The sequence below is a fragment of the Hemicordylus capensis genome, chromosome 12 (assembly GCF_027244095.1).
Source record: "Hemicordylus capensis ecotype Gifberg chromosome 12, rHemCap1.1.pri, whole genome shotgun sequence".
Taxonomy (NCBI): domain Eukaryota; kingdom Metazoa; phylum Chordata; class Lepidosauria; order Squamata; family Cordylidae; genus Hemicordylus; species Hemicordylus capensis.
In genome coordinates this window covers 1,356,089-1,374,414 of record NC_069668.1, presented here as the reverse complement: position 1 = coordinate 1,374,414, position 18,326 = coordinate 1,356,089, and the positions used below count along the sequence as shown (strand labels likewise).

Below are 18,326 nucleotides of genomic sequence, written 5' to 3'. Positions count from 1 at the left end.
TGAGCGGTGTTTGAAATGAAGCCATGACGTCCAGGTGGGCCAGCACGGAGGAGGGCCTGGCTTACTCCTGGCTCTTTCTGCTCATCGGTGGCTCTAATTTGAATGGTGCGTGCTCAATACAGACGCCTAAGCAACCCTTTGGGGCGTCTGAAACAAGACTAGGGACAAGGCTGGCATGAATGGGGCACGGTGATCGTATCTCTGATAGAATAATAATAATATATTAATTACAGATTGCTGTCATGTACGATGACAGATGTTGATAATCCACTTTTCAGCCAAAAGCCCCCAAAGCAGTTTACTTAGCTATATATGTGGAATCCAGTCTTGTGGAAGGGGGCGGGGCTGCAGGAGGGAAGGCGGGGCGAATTCGGCGGCCCTGAGCTGAGCAGATCTGAGTCTGGTGTCTGGAGGGAAGATGAGAAGTCCCCTGTCCCCTGTGGACAGGGACTTCTAGATGTTGCTGACCACAACTCCCACCCCCTCCCCAAAGGCCGCCACGGCAGGGGATGATGGGAGTTGTAGTCACCCACCCACCCCAGGAACGCTGCTCACATCCCACCAGCACGGGAGGTGGGCACCCTGGCTGAGCCACAGGAAGGTGCTGCCACTGAGCTGCCTCTCTCTCCTCCCGCCAGGTGGTGGCCAACGCTGTGGCCGCCTTGTCCGAGATCAGCGAGTCCCACCCCAACAGCAACCTGCTGGACCTCAACCCCCAGAACATCAACAAGCTGCTCACGGCCCTGAACGAGTGCACGGAGTGGGGCCAGATCTTCATCCTGGACTGCCTCTCCAACTACAACCCCAAGGATGACCGCGAGGCCCAGAGGTAGGTCGGTTGGTCGGCTGGCTGGTGGGCGGAGTCCCGGGCCTGGGGATGCCCTCGGCGGCCCAGCGCTCAGGCTCTCCCTCTCCCTCTCCCTCTCCCTCTCCCTCCGTCAGCATCTGTGAGCGCGTGACCCCCCGGCTCTCCCACGCCAACTCTGCCGTGGTGCTCTCGGCCGTCAAGGTGCTGATGAAGTTCCTGGAGCTCCTGCCCAAGGACGCCGACTACTACAGCATGCTGCTCAAGAAGCTGGCCCCGCCCCTGGTCACCCTCCTGTCCGGCGAGCCCGAGGTCCAGTACGTGGCCCTCCGCAACATCAACCTGATTGTGCAGAAAAGGTGAGGGAGACGCCGGAGACTGGCTGGGGATTTCTGTCGAGATCAGATACTCCTCTCGCTCACTCTCTTTCTCTCCATCAGACATTTCTTTCTGTTGAGATCAGGTTTTCTTTCTTTCACTTTCATTTTCTGTCGAGATCAGATACTCCTCTCACTCGCTCGCTTTCTCTCCATCAGACATTTCTTTCTGTTGAGATCAGGTTTTCTTTCTTTCTTTTTCACTTTCACTTTCACTTTCTGTCGAGATCATATACTCCTCTCACGCTCTCTTTCTCTCCATCAGACATTTCTTTCTGTTGAGATTAGGTTTTCTTTCTTTCTCTTTCACTTTCACTTTCTGTCGAGATCAGATACACCTCTCACTCACTCTCTTTCTCTCCATCAGACATTTCTTTCTGTTGAGATCAGGTTTTCTTTCTTTCACTTTCATTTCCTGTCGAGATCAGATACTCCTCTCGCTCACTCTCTTTCTCTCCATCAGACATTTCTTTCTGTTGAGATCAGGTTTTCTTTCTTTCTTTTTCACTTTCACTTTCACTTTCTGTCGAGATCAGATACTCCTCTCACGCTCTCTTTCTCTCCATCAGACATTTCTTTCTGTTGAGATCAGGTTTTCTTTCTTTCACTTTCATTTTCTGTCAAGATCAGATACTCTTCTCACTCGCTCTCTTTCTCTCCATCAGACATTTCTTTCTGTTGAGATCAGGTTTTCTTTCTTTCTCTTTCTCTTTCACTTTCTGTCGAGATCAGATACTCCTCTCACTCACTCTCTTTCTCTCCATCAGACATTTCTTTCTGTTGAGATCAGGTTTTCTTTTTTCACTTTCATTTTCTGTCGAGATCAGATACTCCTCTCACTCGCTCTCTTTCTCTCCATCAGACATTTCTTTCTGTTGAGATCAGGTTTTCTTTTTTTCACTTTCATTTTCTGTTGAGATCAGATACTCCTCTCACTCGCTCTCTTTCTCTCCATCAGACATTTCTTTCTGTTGAGATCAGGTTTTCTTTCTTTCTCTTTCACTTTCACTTTCTGTCAAGATCAGATACTCCTCTCACTCGCTCTCTTTCTCTCAATCAGACATTTCTTTCTGTTGAGATCAGGTTTTTTCACTTTCACTTTCACTTTCTTTCTGTGGAGATCAGATACTTCCTACCTGCTTTCTGCTTTTATTTCTCCTGTCCAACCACTTTGCTACTTGGGCCAAGTGACTATAAGGATGCCCCAGCAACAGGAGCATAAATACGAACAGACTAGACATTAAAAACAGGCAGCACAGGGAAGTGGTGGGCAATATCAGACTGGATTAATACTGGAGACCCTCCGGAAACCATGCATTTTGTCACCGAAGAGTTCCTAGACATTTTGTGTGTGAGAGTGCGGGAAGGGAGGAGAGCTGGTCTCGTGGCAGCGAGCATGATTTGTCCCCTTTGCTAAGCAGGGTCTGCATTTGAATGGGAGACTGCATGCCTGAGCACTGTGAGATGTTCCCTTCAGGGGATGGGGCCACTCTGGGAAGAGCACCTGCCTGCTTGCATGCAGAAGGTTCCATCGCCCAGATAGGGCTGGGAGAGAGACTCCTGCCTGCAACCTTGGAGAAGCCGCTGCCAGCCTGGGTTGACAATACTGAGCTAGATGGACCCAGGGTCTGACTCAGTATATGGCAGCTCCCTGTGTTTCTTGGAGGCCTTCCAAGTGCAGTCTGGCTCGGCCTCCTCGAGAGCTGACCCTCCCGCCACCTCTAGCTTGTCCTCCTCTGAACCACTTCCGATTGATCCATCTCCTCCTTCAAAACGCCATGCTATGCAGCCGCAACCCAGACAAAGCTATCCGGCTGATCTTGCTCTGTGTGCGTTCCTCCCTCCAGGCCCGAGATCCTCAAGCAGGAGATCAAAGTCTTCTTCGTGAAATACAACGACCCCATCTACGTCAAGCTGGAGAAGCTGGACATCATGATCCGCCTGGCATCCCAAGCCAACATCGCTCAGGTCAGCCGTCCTCACCTGTGAGGCTCAGAGGCCTCACCTGTGCCTTCCGGGTAACGGCCAGGCGGTGTGGTGCTTGGTGCTTGAATTCTGCTTTCCCAACAGGTCCTGGCAGAGCTCAAGGAATATGCCACGGAGGTAGACGTAGACTTTGTCCGCAAGGCTGTACGTGCCATCGGGCGCTGCGCCATCAAAGTCGAGGCGAGTCACCGGCTCTTTCTGCTTGTATCGGGCTTGTATCGGGCTTGTATGGGCTTTCACGTTTTAATCATCTGGGGATTACAGGGAACATTGTGGCACCAGATCTGGGCCTACCCTCTGTCTCACCGGTTCTCCTCCTCCTCCCCCCCCCCAGCAATCCGCTGAGCGCTGCGTCAGCACCCTCCTGGATCTCATCCAGACCAAGGTCAACTACGTGGTCCAGGAAGCCATCGTGGTCATACGGGACATCTTCCGGAAGTACCCCAACAAGTAAGCCCCAAAGCCCGAGTCGATGGGGGGGAATGGGTAGGAAAGCTGGGGAGTGCAGGAATTTAGAAAGCGCTTGAAGGGTCATTAGGTACCTAGCTAGCCGTCTCATCCTGAGTCAGACCGTTGGCTCATCCCGCTCCCCATTGCCTGCACGGACTCGCAGCAGCCAGAAGCCAATTTATGTGAAATATTTCTATGCCGCCGTTCTTCATAAGCGAATTCATGGCGGCTTACAGCAAAACGTTGCGCACAAAAGAGCCCCCAATAAAAGTCTCAGTATACAGATCTTAAATCGTGAAGTATCCCATTGAATCCAACTGGCATAATAAATTATAATCAAGGGTTAGGGTTAGAATCTATTATGCCAGTTTGATTCAAGGAGATGCTTCATGATTTAAGATTTGGGTGTTGAGATTTTTATCGGGGGTTCTTTTGTGTACCATTTTTTGTTTTGTTTTTTGAACCCTATAAAGGTTTGAATCAACCTGTAGCTTACAGCAACAAAATTCATTTTTTAAAAAAAGACAGAGATGGATTCTCCTTTCCCATTTTCTTTTCCCCTTTCCTTTTCCTCAACTTCCCTTTGCCACCACTCATAAAAGATGTAAAACATCGTACAGTTAGCTGGATGTATTCTAATGACTGTCAACTTGGCTACTTCTTGTTCATGACTGGAAAACCGATGAAAAGATCTTGCTTTCCGAATGGGGGAAAGTCCCCAAGCCGAGTAGCAGGATGTAATAGGGCTTGAGATCGGAGGGAAGGAGCTCCCACGTTCTCCTAAAACCAACTCTGGCCCTCCAGCTCTTGGACTACCACTCCCATCACCCCTAGTGGCCAGTAGTCAGGGATGATGGGAGTTGTAGTCTGCCATCGGAAGGAGGGCCAAAGTGCTGTCCCGAACTCCGTATCCCTGTCTTAAACTCTGCTGTGGCATCTCAGGTACGAGAGCATCATCGCAACCCTGTGCGAAAACCTGGACTCCCTGGACGAGCCGGACGCCCGAGCGGCCATGATCTGGATCGTAGGCGAATATGCGGAGAGGATCGACAACGCGGATGAGCTCCTGGAGAGCTTCCTGGAGGGCTTCCATGACGAGAGCACCCAGGTAATGTTCCTCTCCCCCCCGTTGGGTTCTTTGTACCCCACGTTGGAGGAGCAGGCTGGAGTCAGAGCTGCTGGGTGCTACTCAGAGACACATCACTGCTTCTGGGTTGTCTGTGGATCATTGCTTTGCAGTGTAGCCCCTTATGCTGACCTGTGGACATGTGTGCCCCTTTCTCGTCCTGGTGGATCATAGAGTTGGCAGTAGCAGGGCTATGTTTTCCCTTTCTTGTCCTGGTGGATCAGAGAGTTGGCGCTAGAAAGGCTGGTTTTTCCCCTTTCTCGTCCTGGTGGATCATAGAGTTGGCACTAGAAGGGCTGGTTTTTCCCCTTTATCGTCCTGGTGGATCATAGAGTTGGCACTAGAAGGGCTGGTTTTTCCCCTTTATCGTCCTGGTGGATCATAGAGTTGGCACGAGAAGGGCTGGTTTTTCCCCTTTCTCGTCCTGGTGGATCATAGAGTTGGCACTAGAAGGGCTGGTTTTTCCCCTTTCTCGTCCTGGTGGATCATAGAGTTGGCACTAGAAGGGCTGTATTTCTTTTTCTTCGTGCATGCCATTTGTGCACCCATCACCCCCTACCATTGGGGCAGGGGACGATGGGTGCTGTAGTCCAAACCACTCAAGATTAAGAAGCCCTGTAATGATTAGAAACATACCTTTTGATTACCATTAAATAATTAGCAGGCCCGAGGGGAGCAGGGCAGTCCTGCGAACGCTCTTGTGCTGGGGCAAAGGGCTCCCGTGGGCTCCCGTTGACCCCTCTTGTTTCCCGCTTCCCTTCAGGTGCAGCTCACCCTCCTGACAGCCATCGTGAAGCTGTTCCTGAAGAAGCCCTCCGAAACGCAGGAGCTGGTCCAGCAGGTCTTGAGCCTGGCCACTCAGGTAAGCCGGTTGCAGTGGGAGGGGGGAGGGGGCATATCCCCCAGGTTGGCCTGCACCCCCCAAGTCGAAAAGAGAAGTGGCAGGAGCAAATAACGCCCCACAAAAGGGACCGTGGGGCCTGATGAGAGGCCCGGTCCTGTCGGGGATATAGGCGCTGCTGAGACATGGCTTCCTCCGTTCCGTTGCCAGTCATGCTTCATAGCATCACAGAATGTTAGACTTGGGCGGCACTTCGGAGGTCATCTAGTCCAACCCCCTCTTTGGATGAGAGCTCTGCGGGGCTGCAGGTGGGAATCTCTCCCAGCCCTACCTGGAGATGCTGCCAAAGGAGGGAACTGGGAACCTTCTGCGCACCAGCAGGCAGGAGCCTTTCCTGGAGTGGCCCCATATCCTCAGGGGAGTAGCTTACAGTGATCACACATGGAGTCTCCCACCCAAATGCAAACCAGGGCATGCCCTGCTTAGCAAAGGGGACAACTCCTGCTCGCTGCCCCAAGACCAGCTCTCCTCCTCAAGCCATCCCCTTATGAGCCTTGCAACGCGTTTGATCTGGGTGTCCGTCCTTCCTCTCTCCTCCTCCTCCTCCTCGTGGACTCCAAACATTTTTTCCCCGGGCAGTGTTTGGAGCTGCTGAGCTTTGAGCGACGGTAGCCGGCGTTAAGCCCACTCGCAGCTGAGTCACAAAATGTCTGAATCACTTCCTTGATCCTCAGCTTATTTCTGTTGGGGGGCGCCCTCCATTTGTTCTTGAGCTTTCTGTGGAGAAACAAGGCCGGATCAAAACATGGCTGGCTAGGGTGTGCTCTGTGATTTCAAAACCTCCCGTGCCTAGGGGCGAGGGGTGTCTCTCCTTTTATTCTTTGATTCCCAAGTGAGAGCAACGGAGCTTATAGGTTCCCTCGCGGTCACAGAGCCTCGGCCGCAGTGCCTTAGGTGTGCTGACCGTGCTAGATGCAGGAAGCCTCAGGCCTCTGCGGGGTTATGATGGAGGGGCTGCGTGGTGAAGTGGTTAGAGCATCCGACTAGGGATGGAGGGAGACCTGGGTTCCAGTGTGCACTGAGCCATGAATCTCACTGGCTGACATGGGCCAATCCTGTCTTTCCTTCCTTCTTTTTCTTTCCTTCCATCTTTCTTTTTATTTCCTTTTCCTTTTTCTACTTCTTTTCATTTCTTTCCATCTTCCTTTCTTTCCCCCCCTTCTTTCTTTCCTTCTGTTTCTTTCCTTTCTTTTTCTTTCCTTATTTCTTTCCTTCCATCTTTCTTTGCTTTTTCTTTTTCTTTCCATCTTTGTTTCCTTCCATATTAATTCATTTGATTTCCTTCTTTCTTTCCTTTTTCTCTCCCTTCTTCTTTTTATTTCTTTCCATCTTTCTTTCTTCCCCCTTCTTTCTTTCCTTCCATCTTTCTTTTCTTTTTTCTTTTTCTTTCTTTCTTTCTTTCCATCTTTGTTTCCTCCTTTCTTTCTAGCTTCCTTTTTCTGTCTGTCTGATGACTACTCCTGTATTGCTTTTTAGCCAGAGTTTAGCGGTTTACGTAGAAAACCAATAAACAGAAATGGCTCCCTATCCCCAAAGGGCTCACAATCTAAAAAGGGACACAAAGTAAACACTGGAGGGATGATGGGCTGGGGATGGATAGGGCCAGCTGCTCTCCCTGTGCTAAATACAAGAGTGTAAAAGGGGGCTCTTTGCTCAGTTAGCAAGGGACTTCTGCTAACCGAGAAGTTGCTTCTCCTCAGCCAAGGCTACCTCAGAGGATTGTTGTGTGGGTGAAAGTAGGGGGAGAATCCTGCTTGCCATCTTATTTATGTAGATGCCCCTTCTTCAGTATAAGTCCTCCATTCTTGTGTGTCACGGTCTTCCTTACCAGTGTGTGGTGGGGAGATCCCAAATTTGAAACTGTGGAGGACAAATCTCTTGTTGGATGCTACTTCGAATGACTCTGAGGAACCTCCAAACTGCCTCTGGATCACAGTTGCAGGGGAGCGGTGGCAGGAGAGAGGGCATGCCTTCACCTCTTGCCTGTGGGCCGTTGTGGGGTACAGGGTGCTGGCTTGGATAGGCCTTCGGCCTGATCTGGCAGAGCTCTTCTGTTGTTAGGAAAAAAACAACCCACGTTGCCCAGAAACAAAAATCCACCGTGCGACAATATGCAGCCAGGAAATCACACAACCTATTCAGTCTCCGAATTTGTTTTGGCAGAGAAGGTAGGAGCAAGTCCCTGCTCATAGCAGCATGCCTCTGTGCTCTTCTTGCTCCCCGTCGCCTTGTCTAGATTGCAGCTGCATGGGGCAGAGACCTAGTTAATGCTTGTGTAAACAAACTCTGGTAGGGTGCTCCGACTGAATCACCAGGCATTCTGTGTTGTCCCCTCTTAGGATTCCGACAACCCGGACCTGCGGGATCGTGGCTACATCTACTGGCGCCTCCTCTCCACGGACCCCGTGACCGCCAAGGAGGTGGTCCTGTCGGAGAAGCCCCTGATCTCCGAGGAGACTGACCTGATCGAGCCCACCCTGCTGGATGAGCTCATCTGCCACATTGGCTCGCTGGCCTCCGTCTACCACAAGCCGCCCAACGCCTTCGTGGAGGGCAGCCACGGCATCCACCGCAAGCACCTGCCCATCCACCATGGAAGGTAATTGTCTTGTCATCTTTTTGACCTTCCTCCTGCATCATCTTTTCGGACTCTTTATGGGCTTAGACCTCTCGCAGTTGTCTATTTGACCTTCTCTCGCAGTTGTCTATTTGACCTTCTCTCGCAGTTGTCTATTTGACCTTCTCTCGCAGTTGTCTATTTGACCTTCTCTCGCAGTTGTCTATTTGACCTTCTCTCGCAGTTGTCTATTTGACCTTCTCTCGCAGTTGTCTATTTGACCTTCTCTCGCAGTTGTCTATTCGACCTTCTCTCGCAGTTGTCTATTCGACCTTCTCTCGCAGTTGTCTATTCGACCTTCTCTCGCAGTTGTCTATTTGACCTTCTCTCGCAGTTGTCTATTTGACCTTCTCTCGCAGTTGTCTTTTTGACTGTCCTCCCGCACTGTCCTTTTGGACTTTTTATGGGCTGAGACCCTCTGATACATGGTCTCTTCTCCCACCGCCTTTTCTCTTCCGGGGACACTTCCCACTAACCCTTTCCTTCCTCCTTCGCTGCAGCATCGACGCAGGCGACAGCCCAGTGGGAACGACAGCTGCCACGAATGTGGAGCAGCCACAGGTGATCCCATCCCAGGGCGACCTCCTGGGCGACCTCTTGAACCTCGACCTCGGCCCACCGGTGAACGTGCCACAAGTGTCTTCTATGCAGATGGGTGCTGTGGACCTTCTCGGAGGAGGGCTGGATAGCCTGGTGAGCAAATGTTCCCCTTTATTGGTGAGGATAGCCATCTCGGCACCATCGAGGTGGATTTCGGTGACCCTGAAGTGCCAACTTCAGATCGTCACCTTGCTGCAAATTAATTGGAAGCAATCCAGATCTCTGGCTGACTTGATTTCTGTTGCACTGAGGAGCAGTCAAGGAGGGGAGTCCAGGCAGTTGCTGTGGAACGGAGATAGGGCTGTAGTATTGGACGGCATTTTGAGATGGGCCTGTAGCTCACTGGTGGAGCATCTGCTTTGCATGCAGAAGGTCTCAGGTTCAGTCCCGGGAAGCATCTCCGGGCAGGCCTGGGAAAGACCCCTCTCTGAAACCTTGGAGAGCTGCTGCCAGTCAGTGCAGGCAGTTCTGGACTAGACGGACAAATGGTCTGACTCAGTAGACAGCAGCCTCTGCTTTGCATGCAGAAGTTCTCGGGTTCAGTCCCTGGCAGCATCTCCAACAGTGGTCCCTCTAATTTCCACACATGTGCATTATTATGTTCCACTATAGATACAACACACACACACACACACACACCCAAACTATGAAAGGAAAGAAGTGTAGTTTACAATTGTATTGATCTGTCTTCTGTTCTACAAGCAACTGTATTTGCCACTGTAGGGATTAATGTGCTGCGCATTTAATTATTTCTTCTTCTTTTTTTAAATACCGCCTTCCATAAAACATCCCAAGGCGGAGGGAACTTGGGACCTTCTGCGTGCAAAGATGCAGATGCTCTTCTGCTGAGCTCTGGCCCCATCCCCAAAGAGGAATCTCTTCCAGCACCCACAGGTTGTCTCCCATCCAAATGCAAACCGAGGAGGACCCTGCTTAGCAAGGGGACGATGCACGCCCGCTCCCCCACCAGCCCAGTTATCTTCTCTGTTTAGCAGAGGGGGAGCAACTGGCCCCGTTCGCCCCCAGCACGGCATCCGTCCCGGGGTGGTTTGCTGGTGCTTCTCTTGCATTGCCATTTTTCGGATTGCGGGCCCTTTGGGGACGGGCAGCCCTCTCCTTGATTGATCGTTGCCCTCAGTAAACCGCTTTGAGGACCTGGGTTGAAGAGCAGCGTGGAAATGTGTGTAGGAGTCGCAGTTCTCTGCCGTGGGAACGGAGTCCAGAAATGCCGCTCAGGTGGGGCACGGGCTGGTTTCAAGGGCTGGCGGGGTGGGCGGCGTTCCCTATAGCTGGGATTCCCAGATGTTAACCACACCTCCCATCGTCCCCAGCTGCAGGGGCCCTTGACTGGGGATGATGGGAGTTGTAGTCAGCAATATCTGGGAACCCCTGTTCCGGGCAACTCTGTGTGTGCGGGCACACACACCCTGCTTCATGATCAGGCAGGTATCTGAGCAGGGAGTGCTGAGTTGATGGAATACTGTCTTTACCTGAATCCGACTCTTCCTTTGGGGTAAATATATATAAAATCTCTATTTAACTCCTGTTTTTCAAGGGGTGTCTTAAATTCAGAGTTGCCTTGTTTTGGGGTAAATACGGTAGCCCATGTGACCGCCAACGCCACCCCACCCCTGCGTGTAGAAAGCTAGCTTTTCAGGGAGAACTCTCGGGTAGGACCCACTTCCCTGACACTCTCGCTTTCTGGCGGCATGCCGTTCTTTATCCATGGGGTGGTTGCCCTGGATCCCGTGAACCCCACTTCTCCCCAGAGGCGTTTTGCTGAAGATTGCATTTTTATGTATTGACCTTTAGATGGCTCCTAGCGCACCCAAATTAAAAAAAATCTCTGGTGCGGAGAATAGATTTCTCTCCCCGCCTTTAACGCCCAGAGGCCATCTGAGCTTGGGTTCAGCACCCTGGAGAGTTCTCGGCCCTTCTCTGCAATGAGCTGAAATTGACTCAATCCCGCCGACCTCAAGCAAGAAGAAACATGTACAGAATAAAGAGCAGATGCCGATTGGTTCTGTTGGAATCATCTTGGAAGGGGTTGTGGAATTCCGCTTTTGCCGGGGGGGTGGGGGCAAGAATTTTTAAATGTGGCTGATCAGTGTGAAGGACATGCAGTCAGGTGCCTGGGTGTTTAAGAGAGCTTCTTCTTCGCCATGAGCCCCACTCTCGGAGATCTCTGCTAACTGAGCAGGGAGGCCCCTTTTAAAAGTGGCGGTCCTCTTTCTTGAGCCAGAGGAGGAGCAACTGGCCCTATCCGTCCCCAGCATAACATTTTTCCAGTGGCAGTTGCTGGTTCTTTTTTAGATTGTGAGCCCTTTGGGGACAGGGAGCCATCTTATTTATTCACCCATATCCATCTAAACTGCGTTGGGAGCTTTTGTTGAAAATGGGATATCAATATTCGTCATATTGATCTTTATCGAGAGGTCTGCCTGCAGTTGCCACCGGCTCGTCTGGTGGCTACTCGGGGACGGACTTCCTCCGTTGCTGCCCTGAGTCTCTGGAATTATAGGCCAGTATATGCCTGACTGCGGTGCTTGCTTCCAGCCTGGTTTTGCTATTGCCTCTCCTCTCTGGGTATTCCTTTATGCCAGAGATTCCCAGTTTGGATCCCCCAGTTGTTTTGGGGCCACAGCGGCCTTCAGTGCCTTCCAGCATAATCTGGGGGACCCGAAGTTGGGAATCCCTGGCCTACGCAATCTAAATGCTTTCCCCTCAGTAGAAGGCAGCTTCCTGTGCGCACGTCTGATCCGTTTCAGCGAGGCCGTAGCTCTGCTGCCAGTCAGGGTTGGCAATCCTGAGCTAGGTGGACCAAGGGTCTGACTCAGTCAGCAACAGCAGCTTCCTGTGTTCCTGAGAAACACAAGGATGACTCTAGCCACAGCCACGACAGGGGAGGGGGGTGACGCTGGGCTGAAAAGGGACAATTACTCTTCCCTGGCTAGATACAAGACAGTCAGTGAGCTGGACTCTGACTCGGGATAAGGCAGCTTTCTGTGTTCCTAAGATGTTTCGGAAATGATGCCACATGCTCCTTCGGAGATGGGGTCAGAGAGCTCAGTGGGAGTTTTGCATGCAGAAGTCCCCCAGTTCAGTCCGAAGCAGCATCTCCGGGTAGGGCTGGGAAAGACTCTGGCCTGAAATGCTGCCCGCCCGAGCAGACAGTCCTGAGCTGGAGGGAACCAAGGGTCTGACTCGGCAGACGGCAGCGGCAGGTGTTGCTCTGCCGTTCACATTTGTGGTATCTGAACCCAGGAACTGGATACCACCTGCTGGTCTTGTACACCCTGTTTTCTTCCATGCCTAGAGAGGGAGAATTCTGTGGCATGGACACCCCACAATCCTGGGTAGTCCTGGATAGGCAGCGCTCTGGGCCCCCGTCCTGGCATCCTGCTCTGTGGAGAACCGGGTTGCCTCGAAGCTCTTCCCGTTTCTCTGGGATCTGCGGAGCCTGGCACAGGGAAGGCTGTATGCATGCGAGAGCGAGAAGACGCCCAACTTGATTGTGTCTTTCAAGCTCCGCTTCTCAGCCCGCGGCTCTTTTCGCTATTGGCTCGGTGACGCAGCCCGATGGAAGCAGATAAAAACATCTGGCCCCATTATGTAGAATTATTCACAAGCTGTTGGGGGGGGGGTTTGCTTTCTATAAGCCGCGGGCTGGCTTGCCACTTGACGGGAATGGCTCCCTGCTCCGACGTCCCTCCCAATTTCACTGGAGAACGTCCCTTAAAGCCCCCGAGCATCTCTGCCTCTTGGGGGCAACTCCGAGGGTAACAGAATCAGGCCCCGTTCCCACTTTTCGGATGACTGGCCAATTTTCAAGTTGGCATAATAGATCCCCACTGGCAAGAGAACGTCTCTGCCTATTAGGCAACATTCCCCCACCCCCCCAACCCTAAAATTATAGTGTCTGGGACTGTCTGTGGTTTCAGACCAATTCCAAGGAATCAGGCACGTTGCCACTTTTTCGGTGACCATAAGCAGATTTGCGAGCTGATACTATACTGCTGGCAAGAGAACATCTACTGTAAGGCCACATTTTTACAAAACCCTGAAATGTTATAGACTGTGTCTGGGGGAATGTAAAATACAACAGTAACGGAATCAGAATTTTTGGACATCATTGCTGATTCCATTACTGATGTGTTGTGCGGGTTTCAGACCCTATCTGGGGTGGGCAGGGCAGAAATAGAACAGTCAGGGGAGTAACCGTTAGCCCCACAGAGTGCTCAAGGGTTCATTCCCTCACTGGAAATCCCGCTCAGCTAGGTTTGGAGATTCCGCCATTCGTGAGGACTAGCAACTTGTTTGTTTGCTTTTGAAGTGGCCGCTGTAACACAGACCGTACAGATCGGCCCATTAAGTTGCCCTTGCTTCCTGCTTGGATCGTTATTGCGGGAGGATCCTGCTGGTTGACTTGCAGACGCAGAGTGCCTGATTCTCCTTGGGGCCAAATTTAGCTTTTCTTCCTGGGGACTTTTTTTGGGTTCAGACTTGTGGCTGTCTCTGTCCTCGCTTCATTTACGCTCCTTCCGGGTGCCCGCCTTGCTCACGACGAACAAAGTGGGTTGGCGGGGGGCTGCTGGTGGTGTAGCATTTCTCACGAGCCGCGCGTGCTCTTAATTTTCTGACCCCTGGTAATCTCGCTGAAATGAATCCTTCCCTTCTCTCTTTCTCTCTCTCTCTCTCTCTCCGCCCTTCCTCTCTTGCAGCTTGGCAGCGACCTTGGCGGGGGAATCGGAGGCAGTCCAGCAGTAAGTGCCCTCCCTTCATCAACGGCCAGTAGCAGTGGCCACTTAATCAAGCCTCCCTGTTCAGGGAGAGTCTACCACTGAAAACCAGTCATGCGGGGAGGGGTGGGTGGGAGCGAAAATAGGAGAAGGCTGTTGCTGCGTGCATGGACGCTTTGACTTAATCCAGCACAGCTCCGCTCATATCCTAAGCCAGGGGTCCGCAAATGGGACATTGCTGGGCTACAACTCCCATCACCCCCTGCCACAGTCTCGGGGGGGTGATGGGGGGTGTAGTCCCACAAGATCGAGGCCCCGCATGAGGGAACCCTGGGTTGTGTGTCCCTCCACTGCCCTGGGTCCGTCCAGACTGTTTTTGAGGTCTGCGTGTATTTTGAATGGAGGCGAAGGGGATGAGCTCATCTCCTGCAGACCGGCTCCCTCCCTCTGCCCGTCTTCCTCCTCTAGAGGCCTTTTGAGCCCCAGGTGATGGAAGCGCTTTGGGGGGGCCGCCTCAAGACCGGTCACACGGCAACGGGGGCCAGTGGCGGGGATGAAGCCGTGTTGGGTAGCATCGCCCCACCAAGGTGTCCTCGGGCACTCCCCAGCCCGCTGAGAGTGCTTTGAAATATCCCGGCTATTCTAAGGCAGCATCTGATGGGCCTCTGAAATGTATCTGAATGCCTTCCCTTCTTCCGAATCCCCTTGCAGGTGGGACAGACCTTCATCCCCTCCTCGGTGCCGGCCACTTTCGCCCCTTCGCCAACCCCGGCCGTGGTCAGCAGCGGACTCAACGACCTTTTCGAACTCTCCTCCGGCATCGGCATGGCCCCTGGCGGATACCTGGCGCCCAAAGCGGTAAGCCAGGGCAGCGTGGCTGCGCTCTCATCTCCCTCCTTCCAGCGGGCTCGTTCCAGATTACGATACTCTTCTGTGCGCTACGATACGGGTTTATTACGATACTTTTATTCTCTACTCGCTTCCCTTTCGTGTTTTTTTAAAAGGTTTGTCGTTATTCACGATAGATTCTACAAACCATGTCTCTGAAAGGGAATATTATTTGGTTTGCTTTTGGCCGTGCCGTTTGCGTGCACGGTGTCTTGCAGAGAATTTGGTCCCTGCCCCAAAGGGCTTACAAACCCAACATTGCCGTAAGGGAAATGACAGCAGAAGGGAAGTGGAGCGAAGGCTAAACTAGGGAATCGTATGTGATGGTTTTAAGGACACATACCTGGGCCAAATATTACCCAAATATTAAATAACCGTTAGAAAAATAGTGGAATGGGCGGGATTTCCTGACAAGTTCCTAAAATCTAAATTAGACATTAGAAGCGTGTTTATGTGTATGTATATGTGTATATATAAATAATATGAGGCGATTACGTAATTGACACACTGTGGACTCTCTAAGCCAAGGTGTTCTGAACCTGGAGTCCCTAGAGTTGTTGGACTACAACTCTCATCATCCACTGCCCAAGTTTGAGGCCCCCCGCCCCGCTGTAAGCACTTCAAGGTCAGGTGTTAAATTGCCAGGGAAAGAGCTCTTCTTAGCTTTCTCATTAGGCTAGAATTTTGTCCCGTGAAACCAGATCTTTTCAGGGCTGCTCCGGTCTCCGTAGAGCCGGGCTGTGCCAGACGCTGACCGCTATTCCCCTCTGCCTTGCAGGTCTGGCTGCCGGCGGTGAAAGCCAAAGGCCTGGAGATCTCCGGAACCTTCGGCCACAAGCTGGGGCACATCTACATGGACATGACCTTCACCAACAAGGCCTTGCAGCACATGACGGACTTCGCCATCCAGTTCAACAAGAACAGGTCGGCCAGATGCATTCCTGCTGCGCCCTCTCATAATAGAAGGCTGCTGCCTCCTGAGTCAGACCCCTTGGCCCTTCCATCTCAGGATTGTCTGCACTGATTGGCAGCAGCTCTCCAAGATTTCAGGCAGGAGACCTTCCCAGCCCTACTTGGAGATGCTGCCAGGGATTGAACCTGGGGCCATCTGCATGCCCAGCAGATGCTCTGCCACTGAGCTGAGGCCCTTTCCCCGATACTCTTCCTTCTGCAGAATTTGGGTTGGGCTCAAAGACCTCTGGGGTTCCTCCCAACTCTATTCTTCCGTGATTCTAAATACACATTACCTCGGTGACCCAACTCTTCCCAAACAACTGAGATAATTCTAGAGAAGGACAGCACACTGTTTTTTGGACTACAACTCCCATCATCCCCAGCCACAGCAGCCAGTAGTCAGTGATGATGGGAGTTGTAGTCTCCTATCTGCAGGAGGGCCGAAATCGTGACCTCTTGGGGAAGCTTGTCTATTTGATCACCTAAATTTATGTAATTGGACTTGATTGCCTTCCCCGTATCAGAGTCGAGCATGGCATGTGAATTTTTCAACCTGGTCAGTCTCAGAATACTTTGGCTGGGCTTTTAATTGCCTCTCTCCTCTGCCCCCCAGCTTTGGGGTCATTCCTAGCACTCCGCTGGCGATCCACACTCCGCTGATGCCCAACCAGAGCATTGACGTCTCCCTTCCCCTCAACACTCTGGGACCGGTCATGAAGATGGAGCCCCTCAACAACCTCCAGGTATGAGCCCCGTGATTGGCGGATGGAAGAACAGCCCTGCTGGATCGGGCCCAAGGAAGCCCATCTAGTCCAGCATCCTGTTTCTCACAGTGGCCCACCAGATGCCTCCGGGAAGCCCACAGGCAAGAGGTCTGTGCCAGGTCTTCTCTGCTGCTGTTACTCCCCTGCAACTGGTACTCAGAGGCATCCTGCCTTTGAGGCTGGAGGAGGTGGCCTATAGCCCTCCAGCTAGTAGCTGTTGCTAGACCTCTCCTCCATTAAGTTATCCAGACCCTTCTTCAAGCCATCCAGGTGGTTGGCTGTCACCACATCTCGTGGCTGAGAATTCCACAAGTGGATGATGCGTTGTGTGAAAAAGTACCTCCATTCTTGGTTGCTGGAAGCCAGGGGCATCTCATTGGGTTATCCCTCTCAGGAGCGGATTGTGAGAGGGAAAAGAATTTCTCTCTCTCCACTTTCTCCACACCATGCGTGGTTTTATAGACCTCTCTCATGTCTCCCTGCAGTCGTCTTTTTTCTAAACTAAAAATCCCCAGGTGTTGTAGCCTTGCCTCATAAGGAAGGTGCTCTGGGCCCCTGATCATCTGGGTTGCCCTCTTCTGCACCTTTTCCAGTTCTCCCATGTCCTTTTTGAGATGATGTGCCCAGAATTGTACGCAGTACTCCAAGTGTGGCCGCACCATAGTCTTGTATAAGGGCATTAGAATATTAGCCATTTTATTTTCAGTCCCCTTCCTAATGATCCCTAGCATGGAATTGGCCTTTTTCACATTGAGTCGACACTTTCAACGAGCTGTCCACCACGACCCCAAGATCCCTCTCCTGGTCCGTCCCCGACAGCTCGGATCCCATCAGCATATACTCGAAGTTGGGGTTTTTCATCCCAATGTGCATCACTTTACACTTGCCAACACTGAACCGCATTTGCCACTTTGTCGCCCACTCCCCCAGTTTGGAGAGATCCTTCTGGAGCTCCTCACAATCCGTTTTGGATTTCACTACCTGGAAGAATTTGGTATCATCTGCAAATTTGCCCACCTCGCTGCTTACCCCTACTTCTAGATCATTTATGAATAAATTAAAAACCACTGGTCCCAGTACAGATCCCTGGGAGACCCCACTTCTTACTTCCCTCCATTGTGAAGACTCCATTTATCCCTACCCTCTGTTTCCTGTCTTTCAACCAGTTAGCAATCCACACATGTACTTGCCCCCTTATCCCATGACTGCTCAGTTTCCTCAGGAGTCTTTGATGAGGAACTTTGTGGAAAGCTTTTTGGAAGTCCAGGTATCCTCTGTCAACTGGATCACCTTGATCCACACACTCCAAGAAGTCCAAAAGGTTGGTGAGGCAAGATTTCCCTTTGTGGAAGCCACGCCAGCTCACTCCCAGCAGGGCCTGTTCTTCTGGGTGCTTTACAATTTTATCCTTGAGGATGCTTTCCCTCCATTTGCCTGGAAGGGACGTTGAGCTAACCGGCCTGTAATTTCCCGGATCGCCCCTGGATCGAAGCTTGGTTGGAAAGCAGGATAAAACGCTGAGAAATAACATATATATATTTCCGCCCCCCCGGACAGGTAGCGGTGAAGAACAACATTGACGTCTTCTACTACAGCTGCCTCATCCCCCTCAACGTCCTCTTCGTTGAGGACGGCAAAATGGGTGAGTCGTGCCTCGGTCCGTCTTTTGACCCCGGGGGATTGGGGCGTCCCAGTGGAGACACCGCTTGTGCTGATGCTGGAAGATCCGCAACCGTCCGGCACAGAAAGGGCCCCGAGGGCTAGGTGAGAGAGAGAGAGAGAGGCAAGAGGAAGCCACCAAACGACGGAGGAGACCCTTCCGTTTTTGGTAACCTCCATCCCTCCAGGGCCAAACTTCCTGCCGGGTGAACGGCTTCACTTCACAAATTACGCCTCCCTCCGTGTGCACCCGAGATCTTTAAGCCAGGGCTGCCCATGGTGGACTACAACTCCCATCAGCCGCCGCGTCCAGGGAGGATGGGAGTTGTAGTCCAAGGTCTGCAGAATGGCTGGGATCTGAGGCCCAAGATCTCCTCTCAGTCTGGGTGGAGACCTTGGGAAGCAGCCAGCCCCCCTCCCCAGGGACCTCCCATGCCTTGGGGGGGAAAGGCAGGTCTGA

General features: G+C 52.0%; 1 protein-coding gene across 6 annotated transcripts in view; it reads left to right on the top strand.

The window, feature by feature from the left end:
- LOC128335922 (AP-1 complex subunit beta-1) overlaps nucleotides 1–18,326 on the top strand; it is a 44,215-nt gene that overhangs the window by 21,069 nt on the left and 4,820 nt on the right. For all 6 annotated transcript variants that reach the window (XM_053274841.1, XM_053274838.1, XM_053274835.1 and 3 more), the window contains 14 exons: nucleotides 639–829; nucleotides 943–1,164; nucleotides 3,030–3,150; nucleotides 3,253–3,348; nucleotides 3,503–3,618; nucleotides 4,561–4,726; nucleotides 5,508–5,606; nucleotides 7,985–8,244; nucleotides 8,763–8,955; nucleotides 13,584–13,625; nucleotides 14,313–14,459; nucleotides 15,268–15,413; nucleotides 16,057–16,186; nucleotides 17,765–17,849. In XM_053274841.1, coding sequence (XP_053130816.1) covers nucleotides 639–829; nucleotides 943–1,164; nucleotides 3,030–3,150; nucleotides 3,253–3,348; nucleotides 3,503–3,618; nucleotides 4,561–4,726; nucleotides 5,508–5,606; nucleotides 7,985–8,244; nucleotides 8,763–8,955; nucleotides 13,584–13,625; nucleotides 14,313–14,459; nucleotides 15,268–15,413; nucleotides 16,057–16,186; nucleotides 17,765–17,849 — 2,014 coding nt within the window. The remainder of the gene's footprint in view (nucleotides 1–638; nucleotides 830–942; nucleotides 1,165–3,029; nucleotides 3,151–3,252; nucleotides 3,349–3,502; nucleotides 3,619–4,560; nucleotides 4,727–5,507; nucleotides 5,607–7,984; nucleotides 8,245–8,762; nucleotides 8,956–13,583; nucleotides 13,626–14,312; nucleotides 14,460–15,267; nucleotides 15,414–16,056; nucleotides 16,187–17,764; nucleotides 17,850–18,326) is intronic.